This window comes from Neomonachus schauinslandi, chromosome 11 (genome assembly GCF_002201575.2).
Source record: "Neomonachus schauinslandi chromosome 11, ASM220157v2, whole genome shotgun sequence".
NCBI classification, from domain to species: domain Eukaryota; kingdom Metazoa; phylum Chordata; class Mammalia; order Carnivora; family Phocidae; genus Neomonachus; species Neomonachus schauinslandi.
In genome coordinates this window covers 92,476,229-92,493,553 of record NC_058413.1, presented here as the reverse complement: position 1 = coordinate 92,493,553, position 17,325 = coordinate 92,476,229, and the positions used below count along the sequence as shown (strand labels likewise).

At 45.8% G+C, this 17,325-nt stretch overlaps 1 protein-coding gene across 1 annotated transcript; it reads right to left on the bottom strand.

Moving 5' to 3' along the window:
- Nucleotides 1–2,204: 2,204 nt before the first annotated feature.
- BSX (brain specific homeobox) lies at nt 2,205–6,009 on the bottom strand. Its single transcript, XM_021696555.1, has 3 exons — nt 5,748–6,009; nt 3,523–3,719; nt 2,205–2,444 (listed from the first exon to the last, which is right to left on the bottom strand). The coding sequence occupies exons 1-3, from the start codon at nt 6,007–6,009 to the stop codon at nt 2,205–2,207; spliced, it is 699 nt and encodes a 232-aa protein (XP_021552230.1).
- Between the last annotated feature and the right edge of the window lie 11,316 nt (nt 6,010–17,325).

The window sequence follows — 17,325 nt, the reverse complement described above, 5'->3', positions numbered from 1 at the left end:
AAAGGTATGGTCATTATCTGAACAGGGAGAGAGGAGAAATCAGAGTGTAGATTTGTTTTTAATAGCACATCTACACAACCTAAATCAATGGGAGAGGCGTTCACAGAAAGTGATAGAGGCAAAATGCCAACCGGTGCATTGTTACAAGAAACAGTGTGTTGGACAAAGAAATGAACAAGGAGTCAAAAGATTTTTTTTTTTTGGTCCTCCTTTGACTTTAGCTAGTACTAATTTCACAGGTGGATCCTTCAATCTTGCCAACCCTCGATTTCCTTAACTATGAGAGGGAAAATTAATCTTTGTTGTCTATGACTCACTAGATCTTGATTGACAAAGAGCACTTTGGAAAATCCAAACAGCTCTACAATGCTTATGTTTTTAAAGCAATAGCTTGGTCTCCTAAATGATGCTGATTGGATAGAGGTCTCACCCTGACAACTTATCTTTGCCTAAGTTAATGTTTCCTGGAACAAACCTGTAGGGAAAAAAAAGGAAGGAAGGAAAGGAAAGAAAAAGAAAAAATTCCTATGGCTACATGCATGGAACTTAGATCTAGAGGGACATTTAGGATTCATCCTCTTTTAGAAAAACAAGGAAACAAAAAAGATTAACTGTAACCCAAGCTCACACGGCTATAGTCTCTATAATACTTATTCATCATTCGAACCCAAGGGTCAGGACTCCACTTAGCCACACACTTTTCCAGCCTTCCTGGGCTCACTTACCTAAATACACAACCAGAGCCAAAGGAAGATCGGAAGCTGAGGTCGCCTCTGGCAGGCTGCTGTATCAGATAAGTATCCTGGGTGCGAAGTGTCATCACACAATTTGTTAGCGTAATTTCAAACTCCAGATATCAAGGGAGCTCTATCCCTTCGGTGTTTGAGAGTCAAAAAATACCATTTGCGGTGACTTTCCACACAGGTGGAACTCAAGACTATAAAACGATTAAAAACGGAAAAATCGGGCTGGGAGTGAGGGGATCTGTCAACCAAAGGTTATTAGCCCTGTTCACTCTTTTCGAGAACAGGACACTGCCTGGGGTGGAGGGAAGGGGGCGTGCGCGGAGGAGGACGCGTTAACAAACGATTCCCGGAAACTCGGTTCGGTCCCAGTTTTGCGCAGCGAGCCCTTTATTAGCTAAAGAGACTGCAAGCTCCGGGAGAGAATAGGAGACCTCCTAGGGGAAAGGGAGAGAGCGACGCGCTGGGCCAGACTCTTGCCCCCACCTCGGTAGTCCACAAACAGGTGCACGTCCGGAAGGGGATGCGTATTTAGCTTTAATCTCGCTAAAACTCCGCATTCCCTAAAATGCAACGAAAATGAGCGTTTCCACACACAGCCCAAGGAACACTCACTTTTAAAATATCAGTAGCCCATGGGACGTGTAAGAGTTGCGGGACAGGTGCAGCAAGGTCTGGAGGCAGAAACTGCTCGGTAGGTTTTCCCACCCAAGTTTCTCGCCGCGCGTGGGCGCCGCTCAGTATGGGGACTGGGGGGGGGAACGTGTAGAGCGGGTGTTCCCGGGGGCCACAAGCTAAAGGGTCCAGGGTGCCGAACCGGAAGCTCAGGAGGGGAACAGTGACGGGAGAGGATAGAAGCGCCGCCCTGAGGAGGGGTTGTCGCCATAGTTTCTGAGTTAGAGATAGGGGGTGGGGGAACCCCAGTGGGAGGTTAGTGGCTAGCAGCGCGCGAGTCTGTCCGGCACAGACGTCGTAAGCATCCGGTTGTGGCTCTACCTGGATCCCCGCAGAGCGGAAAGCCCACACTCCCGGTCCCTTACCTGCAGCCAATCGGTCTACCCAAGGAAGGGCAAAGGGTCCGGGTGGAGAGGTCACGGAGCCTGGACAACGGAGCTCGGGGCAGGTGGCGGAGAGGAGAGGGCCAGGAGGGTCTGCGATCGCGGCGGAGTTAGAGAGCTGAGAGCCCAGGGTCCAGCTTGCGAAACTTAAGACACCGGCGCGGGAATGAGCTAACGCAGGTGCACGCTCGCCCGGCAGGGACCCGGCGGGCGAGAGGGGGAGGAGGGCGTGGGCCGAGCCGCGGGGCTCCGCGCGGGTTCGAGGGTTCACAGGTGTGTTTTGTTTGTCTTCCAGGAGCGGATTTCCGAGGCCCGCCCCGGGACCCGAGTCCGTGCGTTCCGGATCCCGGAGGGAACCGCGCCCCGCCCGGCCGCGTCCTCCCTGCCTCCCCAGCCACGCGGCTCAGAGCACGTGCGGCCCTGGGCCCAGCTCCCCCTCGTCCCCAATGTCCACCTCGTCCTCGGGCTCGGTCAGCACGAAGGGGCCGGCGGGCAGGCCCAGCCGAGCCTCGGCAGATGCGGCCTCTGGGCCGCGCGGGCTGCCCTCAGGGCTCTCGGGCCCATCTGGCGCTTTGGGCTCATCCTGACTTTTCCTCAGCTGCTTTTTATGCTTCATCCGCCGGTTCTGGAACCACGTTTTCACCTGATTTCAGGGGGGAAAAAAATACAACCACGTCATTCCTTCAGACCCATAGTTACTAAGATCTGCGAAGATTGCTGGGGGTTAGGAAAATGGACCGCAACCCATTCACGAATTATCCAAGAGCTGTGACAGTCTCATCCTTGGGTTAAATCATACCTGAACTGCTTGCAAGTTATCGTGTTAGGGTGAATGAGAATCAAGCATCCTAAGACTCCTGGAAGTAATTGTCCAAAATAACGATAAAGGTCAAAATGGTGTGCTTAGTTAATACTAATACTGTTATTAATTTTAATCACTAATAGTAAGTGCTACGTTGATTAGCCTCCTTTATGTTTAACTTACGTTCTCCCCATTTTGGCATCTAAACACCTGGTCTTGCTGGACAGGAAGATGAGAATCAATCTTGCTTGTTCTCATTAGAGAGAAAAGTCAGGGGCGCTCGGGGGGGGCTAACGATTTCACAGCAAGTGGGGCTCCCAGGTACAGAGAATGTAAGAAAGAGAAAGTGGAGGAAGGAGTTTTAAGGTTGCAGGTGAACAGGATCTGGAAGGTGAAAACAGTTCTCCCTCTCAGGACAGAGCAATAAGGAGGCCGCTTACATTACAGTGGGGGAGTGGGGAGGATGGATTTGAGGGCTTGTGTCTGTGAGGGAGATTAAAATAGTAAGAAAAACAATTTTCCTGAGTGGACTTCGCTCAGGATAAGAACCCGTCTAGTCTCTGATTTTACGTCGGACCAGGGTTACAGCCCCCATGGGAGAGGAGTGCGGGCGGGGGCGGGGGGGGGGGCGGGATAGGCGGCAGAGAACTGATCGTTCTCAAACTGGGAGTGATCATCAGGATCATCCGAGGAGTTTCTCCTCCCTGTCCAGAGCTCCCTCGAGAGAGGACGCTTCGGTAAGTCTGACCTGGGGTTGGAGGGGTCGGTACTTTTACTAAGGAGCTTCGGAGAAGCCTAGAATAAAGGGGAGAGGGGTCACTCCCACGCAAGAGCTCCGCACTGGGTGCAAAGGCGGTAGGAGTTAAGCGGGGAGGGAAGAGCAGCAGCGGAGATCGGGAACTGCCCCTCTCGGGCCCACCTGCGTCTCGGACAGGCTGAGGGCCGTGGCCAGCTCCACCCGCTCTGGCGTGGACAGGTAGCGCTGGATCTCGAATCTCTTCTCCAGGCCGGAAAGCTGCGAGTCCGAGAAAACCGTACGAGCTTTGCGGCGGCGGCAGTGCTTCCCCGGCAGCTCGGTGTGCTGGGGGTGCGGGAACAGCGCCGGCACCGGCACCCCTGCAGAGAGAAAAGCCACCGAGTGGGTAGAGCGCGATGCCCCGGGAGCCACCTCCGCCGCAGCCTCTACCCCCAGCCCCCAGCGCCTCCCTCCGCTTCTTGCCTCCGCTAGTCCCCTGGTCGCCCCAACGCTTCTCCAGCCCTTCTCCCAGGAACCGCAGGGCAGGGGAAATAAAATCCCAAGAATAGCGCTTGGAGATCTTTATCCGGCAGGTCATCTAGACCTACAAACAATAAACAGTAAGTAAAACGGAAAAGAAAAATTTTAAATCGGAGGCCTTAGAAAATATCTTCTTGGAAAGACTCTTCGCAGCGTCTGCCAGTCCGCTGGTGCGCCTCCCGAAGTTTTCTTGCAAACGTCGGCTGGTCCAGTAGCTGTTCTGCCCAGCCACCACCCTTTTCCATACCCCTGACGACACCCTGCGTAGTTCTGGGGCTAGTAGAGGCACGAATGTGGCCTTGCTTCCCAGCCTCACTAAAAAACACCTCTTTGCCGAGCTGCCTCCATTCTCCCGCCCGCCGTCAAAGGGAACAGATCAAAACTCTCTCATCAGGAGCAGCTCAGAAGCAAGAACAGAGGGTCAATTCCCGCCTGGCACGTTCCTTATAAGTTGCAGGGGCCACTGGGGACCCCATCTCTAATCTGATCCTCATCCTTTTTCTCATTCTTTCTCTCCGACCCTAAGCAGAAGGATTGAAGCCCTTCGCACCCCCCCCCTCCCCCGCCAGGTCAGGGAGAGACTTGTCTTTCCTGACCTCTGCAGGCATTATGGTGTCTGAGACACACCAAGTAAACTGCCACAGACATCAATTTCTGCCAGTGGGGGTGGGGGTGGGGGAGGAAACAAGCAATTCCGGCATCACAGGCTTTGGCCACTGCTATTTGTGGGGAACATGGGTGCAGCCCAGAAGAGGCTGTCATGGGCCAGGGAGTGAGGCCAATACCAAGACGAATACCAAGATGCAGGCTTCAACATAGCTTCTATAATTGTCCTGCCAACCCAATGCCTCAGAATCTGGGTTTTACCGCTTCACAAAAACTTTCAGCTTTTGTCCTAGATTCCAGAGCACACATTTCACAAACTGTCTCAGGTGTTTCCCCGGCCCTCGCCGAGATGCGGTTGTTTTCCCGCCTGCGCTCTGCGTCTGGACTCAAGGAATTATTATATTTCAACTGGAATAAAAATGCCAAAGAAGAAAGCATGAATATGGCCTTGCAGAGAGCGGCAGAAAAAAATCTGGGTATTTCCTTACATCTCCCTGACCCAACCACTTTGTTGGCCCCCAGTCTTTGTCATTCATAGAAAATCAAAATACTTTGGCGTGGGGCACCAGCTTCACCAGCAACCGGGGCAGAAGAGGGCAGCTGAGCCCAAGATTGTGAGTTAGACAGTGGGAGTGCAGACGGTTAAAGAGGAGCAGCGTCCGTCCCCCGGCCCCCCACACTTTTTTTTTCTTACCCTTTTCTCCCCTATACCGGCCAGGTCAAACCTTCAGTCCTCAGAATATCTCAAACCCTCATTCACTTCCAGACCCCTGCAGTATATCCGTGAATGCTCAGCACCCAAGAGGAGAGAGCTGGACCCGCTGGAGGCTTTGGAGTTAATTAGCTGGAAAGTGGAGTTCTGCTCCATGGGGTGGGGTGGTCAGGGGTCTCCCCTAAAGCGAGGGGAGGCAGAGAATCAGGATTGAGAGCTGGACCAGAGTGACCAGGAAGACCACGAGGAAGGAGACGGAGCACTATCCACCAAGAATATTGTCAAAACCTCCAGCCACCTCTTGGATAGGAATGTTTCCTCTTATAAAGCGTGCGGAGTGACCGAGACTTATCCCCATGGGTTGGCATGCCTCAGGGGAGCTCTGCATGTTCTCAGCCATATCCCCAATGTTCCACTGTCACTTAGGGAAGGAAGCCGCCAAGCCAGGCCGAGCCAGCTCTGGCCTTTCCTCAGCTCTATCACAGGCTTAGGGTCTGCGCTGGAAGACCTGCTCTCTCGCTCCCCAAACCTTGAGGCCCCTGCTACTTACCCGAGGTGGTGAGGAAATAAGGGTGGTGGTGGTCTCCCTTATGCAGAGGGTGATGGGGATGAGGAGCCAGGAGGGTGGGTGTGGGCATGAGGGGGTAGCCATAGTCTAGCAGAGGCACCCGCGAGGCCAGAGAGCTGGCGAAGTGGTCAGGGGCCATCTCCCTTAGCGGCTTGGGCTTGTGCAGCAGGATGTCCTCAATGAAGAAGGACGTGGGCCTCTGAGAAGACGCAGGGTGTAGAGGGGCGGTGAAGTTGAGATTCATCTTGAGCCAAGCGTCTGTCACAGGGCGAGGGCCGGGGACGAAGTGCGCAGGCAGCGTCTCAGCAAGCCTGGTAGAGTGCCAACAACCACCCTCCGAGGCTCAGAAACCCCGCGGCTCTCTTCTGGGCCTGGGCTACCCCGGGCGCTGGAGAGGCGAGAAGACAAGCTCCTGGGTAGGTTGGGTCTATGTGTAGAATTGGCAGCTTCAAGAGGGGAGCTGGGAGAGCCAATGGCAAGGCTGCCAGCGGCGGAGGGGAGGGTGCGGTGGGCTCGGGGCGGGGCGGGGAGCTGTCCGCGGTGCTGAACACGACCGGCGAGGCCCGGGGAGAGCGGAGCGGAGCGGACCGGGCTGTTGCTCCTATGAGGTTGGTTTCTCAACCTCAATTTGAGTTTGTTTGTTTGTTTTTCTTTTTTCCTTTTTCTTTCTTTTTTCTCTTAGACATTTTATTTTTTTTAAAGATTTTGTTTATTTATTTGACAGAGACACAGCGAGAGAGGGAACATAGGCAGGAGGAGTGGGAGAGGGAGAAGCAGGCTTCCCGCTGCGCAGGGAGCCCGATGCGGGGCTCTATCCCAGGACTCTGGGATCATGACCTGAGCCGAAGGCAGACGCTTAATGACTGAGCCACCCAGTCGCCCCTCTCTCAGGCATTTTAAAAGAAAGTTAAAAAGAAAAAAGTCTCTGTCATTCGACAGACTCCTCTTTAGAGAGCAAAAAGCATTTAAAGGGTCCCAAAGCAATAGGGATAAGGCATTTATTTTGGCATTTGGGGCTGGGTTTTCCAAGTTTAGAGACATGGTAGTGGGATGGAGAAGGGGAGAAGTGAGGAGAAGGTCCATATCTGCTACACCCAACTTCAGTTGCTGGCTGAGGCACAGAAGGACTGTTGAGGTAAATAAATAAAATGTTGATGATCATAACACTCTTTCCCTCAGTTATAAGGAAAGTTATATCTACATTAGGAAGTAATTTGGTCTGTGTATGTCCAGAGCTACTTCTTAATGCCAGCCTCCATCTCCTTTACTTCTTCATTCCACTCACACAGCTTCCTATTTCTACCATACTACCGCCTTCAACCCTAACCCACCAAACTAATTGTACTAGATTTTTGTCTCCTGTTCTTTCCCAGACTTCCTTTTCATTTCCCTCCCTTCCAATCTTTTGTTTTGGTTGTTGGTTTTTTGTTTCGTTTTTTGTTTTGGTTTTTTTTCCTGTTTGTCTCTTTCTAATCTGTCACATTTATTTCCCTGGAGTCAATTTGCTAAAATTAAGGTGATCATCTACAGCACAGCAGGGGTAATTTCAGCTCGCATCTCTGAAAATTGCTCTAATTATTGATGTTAAACTCAGGGAAATTAAAGAAGCCACTTCTCTTCCATCTCCCCATTTTTAAGCTCTAATTTGTTGAAATCTAGTCGTCATCACAATTCCAATCACTACTGCTAATAGTAAAAGTGTTTTAATAGAGACTGAGTCCTCACAACCCATGCTATTAGATAATTAGAGGAGGTGTTAGAAAGCCAAGTGCTAATCCTTGGGCGCATGGGTAGGATTTCCATCTGATCTAGCAGGTAGAACAAATTAATTACCAGAATCAATTAGGCCCCAAACTACAGTGCACCAGGAAGTGGGAGCATCGTATTCCACACGGATGAACTGGTAAATGATAAATAGATGAGGAGAGTATGAGGAAGGGGGAAAAGGGGAGGAAGTAACTTTAAAGTAAGATCTTGGCAAGCAGGCATCTAAATGAAGTCAGAACACTTTGTCGGGGAGTCTGAACTGTGATTTTTTTTTTTAACTGATTATAATGATTAAGGACTGAAAACCTGAGAGCAGGCAGCCACAGAGAGGGAAAAGAGTGGACTTTCAGGAGTCATTCCCTCCCTCTTTAGCCCGGTCTATTGATCTCCTGCAGGGCTAGAGGGAAACTGAAACCAAGGGGACTCGTGAAGTGGCGCTGGGGGTGACGGTCCACTTACCGATGCCCATTTCCCTCTCAGTGGGAGCTTACCCAGCCAGTGAAAGGCAAGCTGTCCTGTCCCCTAAGACCCTAAGGGCTGAGGGGCTACTGAGGGCGTGGAGGGTATACAACCAGCCTTTGGCCTCAGTAAAGAGCCTAGCTGTGCCCTGCGCGCTCCCTACGCTCAGTTCCTACACAGACTGTGGGTACAGATTTGCACCCAGCCTTGGGGATGGGATTTCAACCTCATTCCAGAGCTGAAACTATTTCTGTTTCCCAGGCAGAAGTTAAAGAGATTATTGAATGTCCTTTTGGGAGCAGGGGCAGTAAAAAAATGTCTTTGGGTGACTGTTAACTTTGAGCCAAGGCACTGCAAGCCCTTTCTCAGAATTTTGTCTTACACATGTACCAGAGCGTTCTTGGGATCCAGAGAAGGGGAGGGAAAGGGTAGACCGCCTGCTTGGTCCTTACCTTCCCCCTTATTTCACAGACGCTGCACTCAACTCCCTGCTCGCCTCCAAAGTTAAGGCTGTCTCTTCAGGTCCTGGTCCCTGGAGGAGACGCTCCCCTTTTTCTAGTTTGGCTCTCACTGGGACTCGATTTCCAGAGCCCAGAGCTGAGCGCCACCGAGGGAGACTTAAAGGCATTTCCCTCGGGAATCCAGTTATATTGCCTTTGCCACGGCCCCAGCAGGAACCTAAGAAGTAAGAGAGGGAGGGAGAAAACTGGATAGCTATGGAAAGGAGGAGGACCTCGAGGACTGTAGGACTTTTCCTTCCTCTTCCCATCCCCCTTTCTGCAACCAAGGGAGACAAAGCTCGGGGGCTGAGAGAGCCAACTGCCCACACCAACACAGTCCCCTAGGGACGCGGAGGTGGGACCAGGGGATCGGAAGTGGAGGCGGAGACAGGGATTCCTCAGTTGCCACCCTTTTCCAGGAGGGAGAACCCCTTGTTCCAGGATGCTCAAATAATCACAGCTGGGGCTTACTTTGGGGGTTCTGGGGCCTGAGCCCTGCCTGTGAAGAGGCAGGCTGTACAGGCAGGTCTTGTCCTAGAGAAGTGCCTGTTGGGTCCTAGCCTCAGACTCCTCCTAGAGTTATTATGGCCCACACCCTCTGGGAAATGGAAAAGTCAAGAAAGCTGACAAGTTTCTCTGCCGTGGTGGGGTTACTGTGCAGAACTGTGGAGAAACACTAGGGTTACCAGAACCCATTCTCTACCCTCCCCTCAAGGCCCCTACATGGCCCATCCTATTTCTGCGTTGGAGTGAAGGAGGTCCCCAAAGATGTCCAGCCTCCTCCTAAGGTTCAATTCTGGTCTGTCCTATGGGAGGAGGAAGAGGCATTCCAGAGCCTGCAGGCCTTCCCTGCCACCTTCAGGGCCAACTCCTGCAATGGGTCAAAGTTATATTTTTTGAGATAGCTTGTAAAACCATTTGCCCCTTAAAAGCAGAGATGTTTCATTGTCTGGATTATCTCTAAAGTATAGACCAGCACTGTCCAATAATGTGAGCCACATAGGTAATTTTAAATTTTCTACTAGTCACAAATTAAAACATAGAAAGAAACAGGTGAAAAATTAATGTATTTAATTTAGCCCCAATATACCAAAAATATTCAACATCTAATCAATATAAATATATTAATGAGATTTCTTTGTATTTGTATTCTTTTTTTAATACTAATTCTTCAAAATCCAGTGTGTACTGTATCCTTACTGCACATCTCAATTTATACTAGCCATATTCCAAGTGCTCAATGGCCACGTATGGCTATTGGTTACCTAAGGGGCAGCCTATGGCTAGTTAAATGCCATAATCCCTTTTACCCCTTTCCAGTGTAAACAGGCATACACGGAAAATGGAAAGCAGTTGCTGAAGCCAGCTTAGTACTTTCTTATGCTTGCCTTTTAACCATGCATTATATTCAATTATTGTGAGCATTCATTGAGAACCTACTATGTGCCAGGCTATTCACCACACACCTTCCCAAGCTTCCTCCAAGCTTTAGGAGTTTAAATAAATGTACTCACACTACATTTATTGTTGATTCTCATTTGACTAAAATCTGTCACCTAGAACCAGCAGGCTGGAGCTGTATGCTAGGCTGACACATAAAACAAAATCCTGCACACTGCCCTGAGCAAAAAAAAATAAAGATCAAATGTATTTCCCCCCCACCCAACCCTCAAGATCTGGTAGTACTCCTGCTATGGTCTCAACTGAAGATTTATGAATTCCAAGAGAGAAAACACATGTTTTTCAGGGAGCAAATAATTAAACAGTCCTTCTCTCCTTCATGTCAGCCTCATCTAAAACCGTCATCTGAGCTGGGACTTGGTTCCCCCAAAAGATAACTCTATTGATGATCAAAGGAAGAGACTGGTTCCATTAGCCATGGTGCCTATGCCATGGCCTTCAAAATAAGGGAAGAAATGTATTTTAGAAGGATCTGAGTAACATACTTTACTCATAACATGTTGTATTATATTGCTTGCTGTCTGTTTCAAGTTACTTTCTACCTGAGTACTTTATTTTAAGCACTATCAAAGTGGATGACATGTCTAGAGAAAGAACAGGAGTCACTGAATGCTTCCTGCAAATGCATCTTCAAATAATGCTTTTACACCAGAAATTAGGATGTAAACTCACATAAGAACACATTCAAAGATAGGATATCCAAATCACCTGTATTCCTAACATAAGGACCACTAAATCCATCCTGTTTGCTCATTCAGGATGATGTCAATCTGTAGGATCAAAACTTTCATTTCTTTCTCAAAGTTTTTTTTTTAAGATTTTATTTAGTTATTTGAGAGAGAGAGAGCACGAGTGGGGGGGAGGGGCAGAGGAAGAGGGAGAGGGAGAAGCAGACCAACCCCCACCTCACCCCCCACTGAGCACAGAGCCAAGCATGAAGCCAAGGAGTCAAGCATGGAGCCCAAAGCAGGGCTCGATCCCAAGACCCTGGGATCATGACCTGAGCTGAAGGCAGATGCTTTTTTTTTTCTTTAATTTTTTTATTCTTATGTTAATCCCCATATATTACATCATTAGTTTTAGATATAGTGTTCCATGATTCATTGTTTGTGCATAACACCCAGTGCTCTATGCAGAATGTGCCCTCCTCAATACCCATCACCAGGCTAACCCATCCTCCCACCCCCCTCCCCTCTAGAACCCTCAGTTTGTTTTTCAGAGTCCATCGTCTCTCATGGTTCGTCTACCCCTCTGATTTCCCGCCCTTCATTCTTCCCCTCCTGCTACCTTCTTCTTCTTTTTTTTTCTTAACATATATTGCATTATTTGTTTCAGAGGTACAGATCTGAGATTCAACAGTCTTGCACAATTCACAGCGCTTACCAGAGCACACACCCTCCCCAGTGTCTATCACCCAGTCACCCCATCCCTCCCACCCCACCCCCCACTCCAGCAACCCTCAGTTTCCTGCGATTAAGAATTCCTCATATCAGTGAGGTCATATGATACATGTCTTTCTCTGTTTGACTTATTTCGCTCAACATAATACCCTCCAGTTCCATCCATGTTGTTGCAAATGGCAAGATCTCATTCCTTTTGATGGCTGCATAATATTCCATTGTACATATATACCACATCTTCTTTATCCATTCATCTGTCGATGGACATCTTGGCTCTTTCCACAGTTTGGCTATTGTGGACATTGCTGCTATAAACATCGGGGTGCACGTACCCTTTCGGATCCCTACTTTTGTATCTTTGGGGTAAATACCCAGTAGTGCAATTGCTGGATCATATGGTAGCTCTATTTTCAACTTTTTGAGGAACCTCCATACTGTTTTCCAGAGTGGCTGCACCAGCTTGCATTCCCACCAACTGTGTAGGAGGGTTCCCCTTTCTCCACATCCCCGCCAACATCTGTCGTTTCCTGACTTGTTAATTTTAGCCATTCTGACTGGTGTGAGGTGGTATCTCATTGAGGTTTTGATTTGGATTTCCCTGATGCCGAGCGATATTGAGCACTTTTTCATGTGTCTGTTGGCCATTTGGATGTCTTCTTTGGAAAAATGTCTGTTCATGTCTTCTGCCCATTTCTTGATTGGATTCTTTGTTCTTTGGGTGTTGAGTTTGATGAGTTCTTTATAGATTTTGGATACTAGCCCTTTATCTGATATGTCATTTGCAAATATCTTCTCCCATTCTGTCGGTTGTCTTTTGGTTTTGTTGGCTGTTTCCTTTGCTTTGCAAAAGCTTTTTATCTTGATGAAGTCCCAATAGTTCATTTTTGCCCTTGCCTTTGGCGATGTTTCTAGGAAGAAGTTGCTGCGGCTGAGGTCAAAGAGGTTCCTGCCTGTGTTCTCCTTTAGGATTTTGATGGACTCCTGTCTCACATTGAGGTCTTTCAACCATTTGGAGTCTATTTTTGTGTGTGGTGTAGGGAAATGGTCCAGTTTCATTCTTCTGCATGTGGCTGTCCAATTTTCCCAACACCATTTGATGAAGAGACTGTCTTTTTTCCATCAGATATTCTTTCCTGCTTTGTCAAAGATTAGTTGACCATAGAGTTGAGGGTCCATTTCTGGGCTCTCTATTCTGTTCCATTGATCTATGTGTCTGTTTTTGTGCCAGTACCATACTGTCTTGATGATGACAGCTTTGTAATAGAGCTGGAAGTCCGGAATTGTGATGCCGCCAGCTTTGCTTTTCTTTTTCAACATGCCTCTGGCTATGTGGGGTCTTTTCTGCTTCCATACAAATTTTAGGATTATTTGTTCCATTTCTTTGAAAAAAGTGGATGGTATTTTGATGGGGATTGCATTGAATGTGTAGATTGCTCTAGGTAGCACTGACATCTTCACAATATTTGTTCTTCCAATCCATGAGCATGGAACGTTTTTCCATTTGTGTCTTCCTCAATTTCTTTCATGAGTATTTTATAGTTTTCTGAGTACAGATCCTTTGCCTCTTTGGTTAGATTTATTCCTAGGTATCTTATGGTGTTGGGTGCAATTATAAATGGGATCGACTCCTTAATTTCTCTTTCTTCTGTCTTGTTGTTGGTGTATAGGAATGCCACTGTTCTGTGCATTGATTTTATATCCTGCCACTTTACTGAATTCCTGTATGAGTTCTAGCAGTTTTGGGGTGGAGTCTTTGGGGTTTTCCACATAAAGTATCATATCATCTGCAAAGAGTGAGAGTTTGACTTCTTCTTTGCCGATTTGGATGCCTTTGATTTCTTTTTGTTGTCTGATTGCTGTGGCTAGGACTTCCAATACTATGTTGAATAGCAGTGGTGATAGTGGACATCCCTGCCGCGTTCCTGACCTTAGGGGGAAAGCTCTCAGTTTTTCCCCATTGAGAATGATATTCACTGTAGGTTTTTCATAGATGGCTTTTATGATATTGAGGTATGTACCCTCTATGCCTATACTCTGAAGAGCTTTGATCAAGAAAGGATGCTGTACTTTGTCAAATGCTTTTTCTGCATCTATTGAGAGGATCATATGATTCTTGTTCTTTCTTTTGCTAATGTATTGTATCATGTTGATTGATTTGCAGATGTTGAACCAACCTTGCAGCCCAGGGATAAATCCCACTTGGTCGTGGTGAATAATCCTTTTAATGTACTGTTGGATCCTATTGGCTAGTATTTTGGTGAGAATTTTTGCATCCATGTTCATCAGGGAAATTGGTCTGTAATTCTCCTTTTTGATGGGGTCTTTGTCTGGTTTTAGGATCAAGGTAATGCTGGCCTCATAAAATGAGTTTGGAAGTTTTCCTTCCATTTCTATTTTTTGGAACAGTTTCAGAAGAATAGGTATTAATTCTTCTTGAAATGTTTGGTACAATTCCCCTGGGAAGCCATCTGTCCCTGGGCTTTTGTTTTTTGGGAGATTTTTGATGACTGCTTCAATTTCCTTAGTGGTTATAGGTCTGTTCAGGTTTTCTATTTCTTCCTGGTTCAGTTTTGGTAGTTGATACATCTCTAGGAATGTATCCATTTCTTCCAGGTTATCTAATTTGCTGGCATAGAGTTGCTTATAATATGTTCTTATAATTGTTTGTATTTCTTTGGTGTTGGTTGTGATCTCTCCTCTTTCATTCATGATTTTGTTGATTTGGGTCATTTCTCTTCTCTTTTTGATAAGTCTGGCCAGGGGTTTATCAATCTTGTTAATTCTTTCAAAGAACCAGCTCCTAGTTTTGTTGATCTGTTCTACTGTTCTTTTAGTTTCTATTTCATTGATTTCTGCTCTGATCTTTATTATTTCTCTTCTCCTACTGGGTTTAGGCTTTATTTGCTGTTCTTTATCCAGCTCCTTTAGGTGTAGGGTTAGGTTGTGTACTTGAGACCTTTCTTGTTTCTTGAGAAAGGCTTGTATGAAGGCAGATGCTTAACCAACTGAGCCACCCAGGTGCCCTGTCAAAGTTTTCTATGCTGCTTTTGGCATCTCAATTTAAAACATGCTTCATAAAGTGATAGAAAGACCCAGAGCAGGGAATTAAAGGTATGAGATCTGAGAGATCATATATCATTTCTTCATCTTCTAAAAGGTATATAGTGGAATGAGAATGATCCCACCATTTTCCTTATCAAGTCCCAAAACAGTAGCCAAATATATTACCAGAGAAAAACCAATAGGCTAACAAAAATGTCTTTTAAATATCCTTTTTTTCCATCCTAAACTATCCAAATTCTACTTTCAGATTTAAAATTTGGCACCTACTAGGACGCCTGGGTGGCTCTGTTGGTTAAGCATCTGCCTTTGGCTCAGGTCATGATCCCAGGGTCCTGGGATCAAGTCCCAAATCGGACTCCTTGCTCAGTGGGGAGTCTGCTTCTACCTCTGCCTGCAGCTCCCCCTGCTCTCTTGCTCTCTCTCTCTAATAAATAAATAAAATCTTTAAATAAATAAAATAAAATAAAATTTGGCATCTATTGATACAATGTACTTCAAAGAATAATACCAAATTAGTATGCATAGCTTTGAAAATAATGGAGCATAAAATGCTGCCATTATGAACTGTGAATTTCTGATGTTAGAGATTGTAAAACCTTTTCAAATTCTATTATGAGGTATAGAAATGAGCTTGTAAACATTTCCCAAGAGGACTTTGTGCATGGAACTAAATATTTGGTATATTTTTGTTAAAATTATGGATCAGTTATATTTTGCTTGAGAATACTGTTTATGAAGCCAAATTGATTTTTGTCCTTCTAACTTTCATTGTTAATGCAATTAAGATAGTGGACCAAAAGAAATAGTTCAAATGTTTGAACTATAAGAGGATAATATTGAATTTGTCTTAATAATGACCAAGATGGTAGATAATCTTAAAAGGAAGGAGTAAAAAATATTGGAGAGGTTTTCTTAAATAAACTGAAAATAAGAAGTCTATGTATAACATAAAAGCCTGGAAACCAAAGAAGAAAACACTGATAAAATTAACTGTATTAAACTTTTTAAAATTCCACATGCCAAAAATTATCAAAAGCAAAGGAAAAAGACAAACAATAAAACTGATAGAAAGTATTTGTCATTCATATCCCAGACGTAGAGACAATTTGTTATATATAAAAAGTTCCTAGGGAAGCCTGGATGGCTCAGTCAGTTAAGCATTTGCCTTTGGCTCAGGTCATGATCCCAGGGTCCTGGGATAGAGCCCCATGTCAGGCTCCCTGCTCAGCAGGGAGTCTGCTTCTCTCTCTGCCTCTGCCCCTACCCCCCATGCTTGCTCCCTCTCTCTCAAATAAATAAATAAAATATTTTTTTAAAAAAGGTCCTACAAATCAATAAGGAAAAAAGACCAAGAGGACAGTTTAAAAATTGGCAAAAGATAGGAAGAAACAGTTCACAAAAAAAAGAAAATATAAATGGCTATTAAACAATTTAAAGAGGCTAATCATAATACTAAAAATAAGCCTAATGAAAGATCAGCTACAGTAAGACAACATCATTAATATATGGGATATTTATATTATACATCATGTACTTTGAGCTGTCTTCTTACTTGAACATTACATCTCTTCTTGTTTACATATATAAAGACACGGAGGATCACTTAGGTAGAATCAGGAACTCAAAATCACTCAGCTTTGTACGTCAGGATTTGAACTCAGATTTATCTGACCCCAGAGTCCATAGTCTATTTGTTGCATTATCTTTAGAAAATAAACAAGTAAAGCAATAATAGATGCTGCTTATTTCTCATCTGGAGTAAAACCTGAAACTATAGCCCTTGATTTAAGAGCCAATCTCCCCAGTTCTTCTCCTTGGAGGATTTACAAATTCATACCATTACCTGCAATAAATAGAACCTAAAATACCAGAAAAAATGTTTCAAGGTTTTGACTTTGGAAAATGAATACACACACACACACACACACACACACACACACACTTAGCATCATCACTTCAAGGTGAAGAGGGCAGGATATGTTACCAGTGGTGAATAGAACAGGGCTTGGAGTCAAGCAGCAGAGGTTAGAATCTGGCTCCATCACCATTGCATGCTCACTGTATGACCTTGGGAATTTTATTTAACCCCTCTAAGCCCTACCTCATAGGACAGTTTGGGGAAGTAATTAAGATAACGTATATACACTAAACATACTCAATGTTATATGTCAATTTTATCTCAATTTTTAAAAAGTAATATACGTAAAGCATTTTGCCCAGTGCCTGGCACACAGCTAAATCTCAGTAAGTGCTCCGACTACTGGTGCTGGTACAGTGGGTGATGGTGACCTGACAAACCGATACAGGCAAGCCCAAAAGATCAGTACTGGAACCCTAGGGCTATCATGGACATGGATGATTAATAAATCCAACACCGTGTTGTTTTATAAAAGCAGGTTATATAATCCCAGGAAGAGTTTCTTGCCAAGGAAAAAAAAGAATGTATTGGGAAAAAGGGGATGGTACGAGGTAGTGCTCTCCTGGGTACAAATCAGAACAAGTGGGGAATATTTATTTAGTTCTAGAGGATATGAAGTTGCTTTGAAGAAAGATGACATCATCTCAGTTTCCCCTAGTCAGAGTTCAAAAACATTAAACTAGAAAATACTTTAAGATCAACACCAAGTCTGGTTCTCCTCGCCCTCGACCAGAAGAAAACAATCAGGCAAAGAGCATTTATTGTTTACCAGGTATCCTACCTTTGCTAGGCTCTGTATGAGATGGTTTGGAGAGATAGGGTAGAGAAGTGCAGGGAACAAAGAAAAGTATATGTCTGCTTCAGATACACACACACATATGCACACACACACACACACTATATATGTAACCCAAAACATGCAAAACAAAAAGATCAACCAAGAGCTTCTCTGTTTATTTTACGTAATTAGGAAAACATTATGAAGATGATAT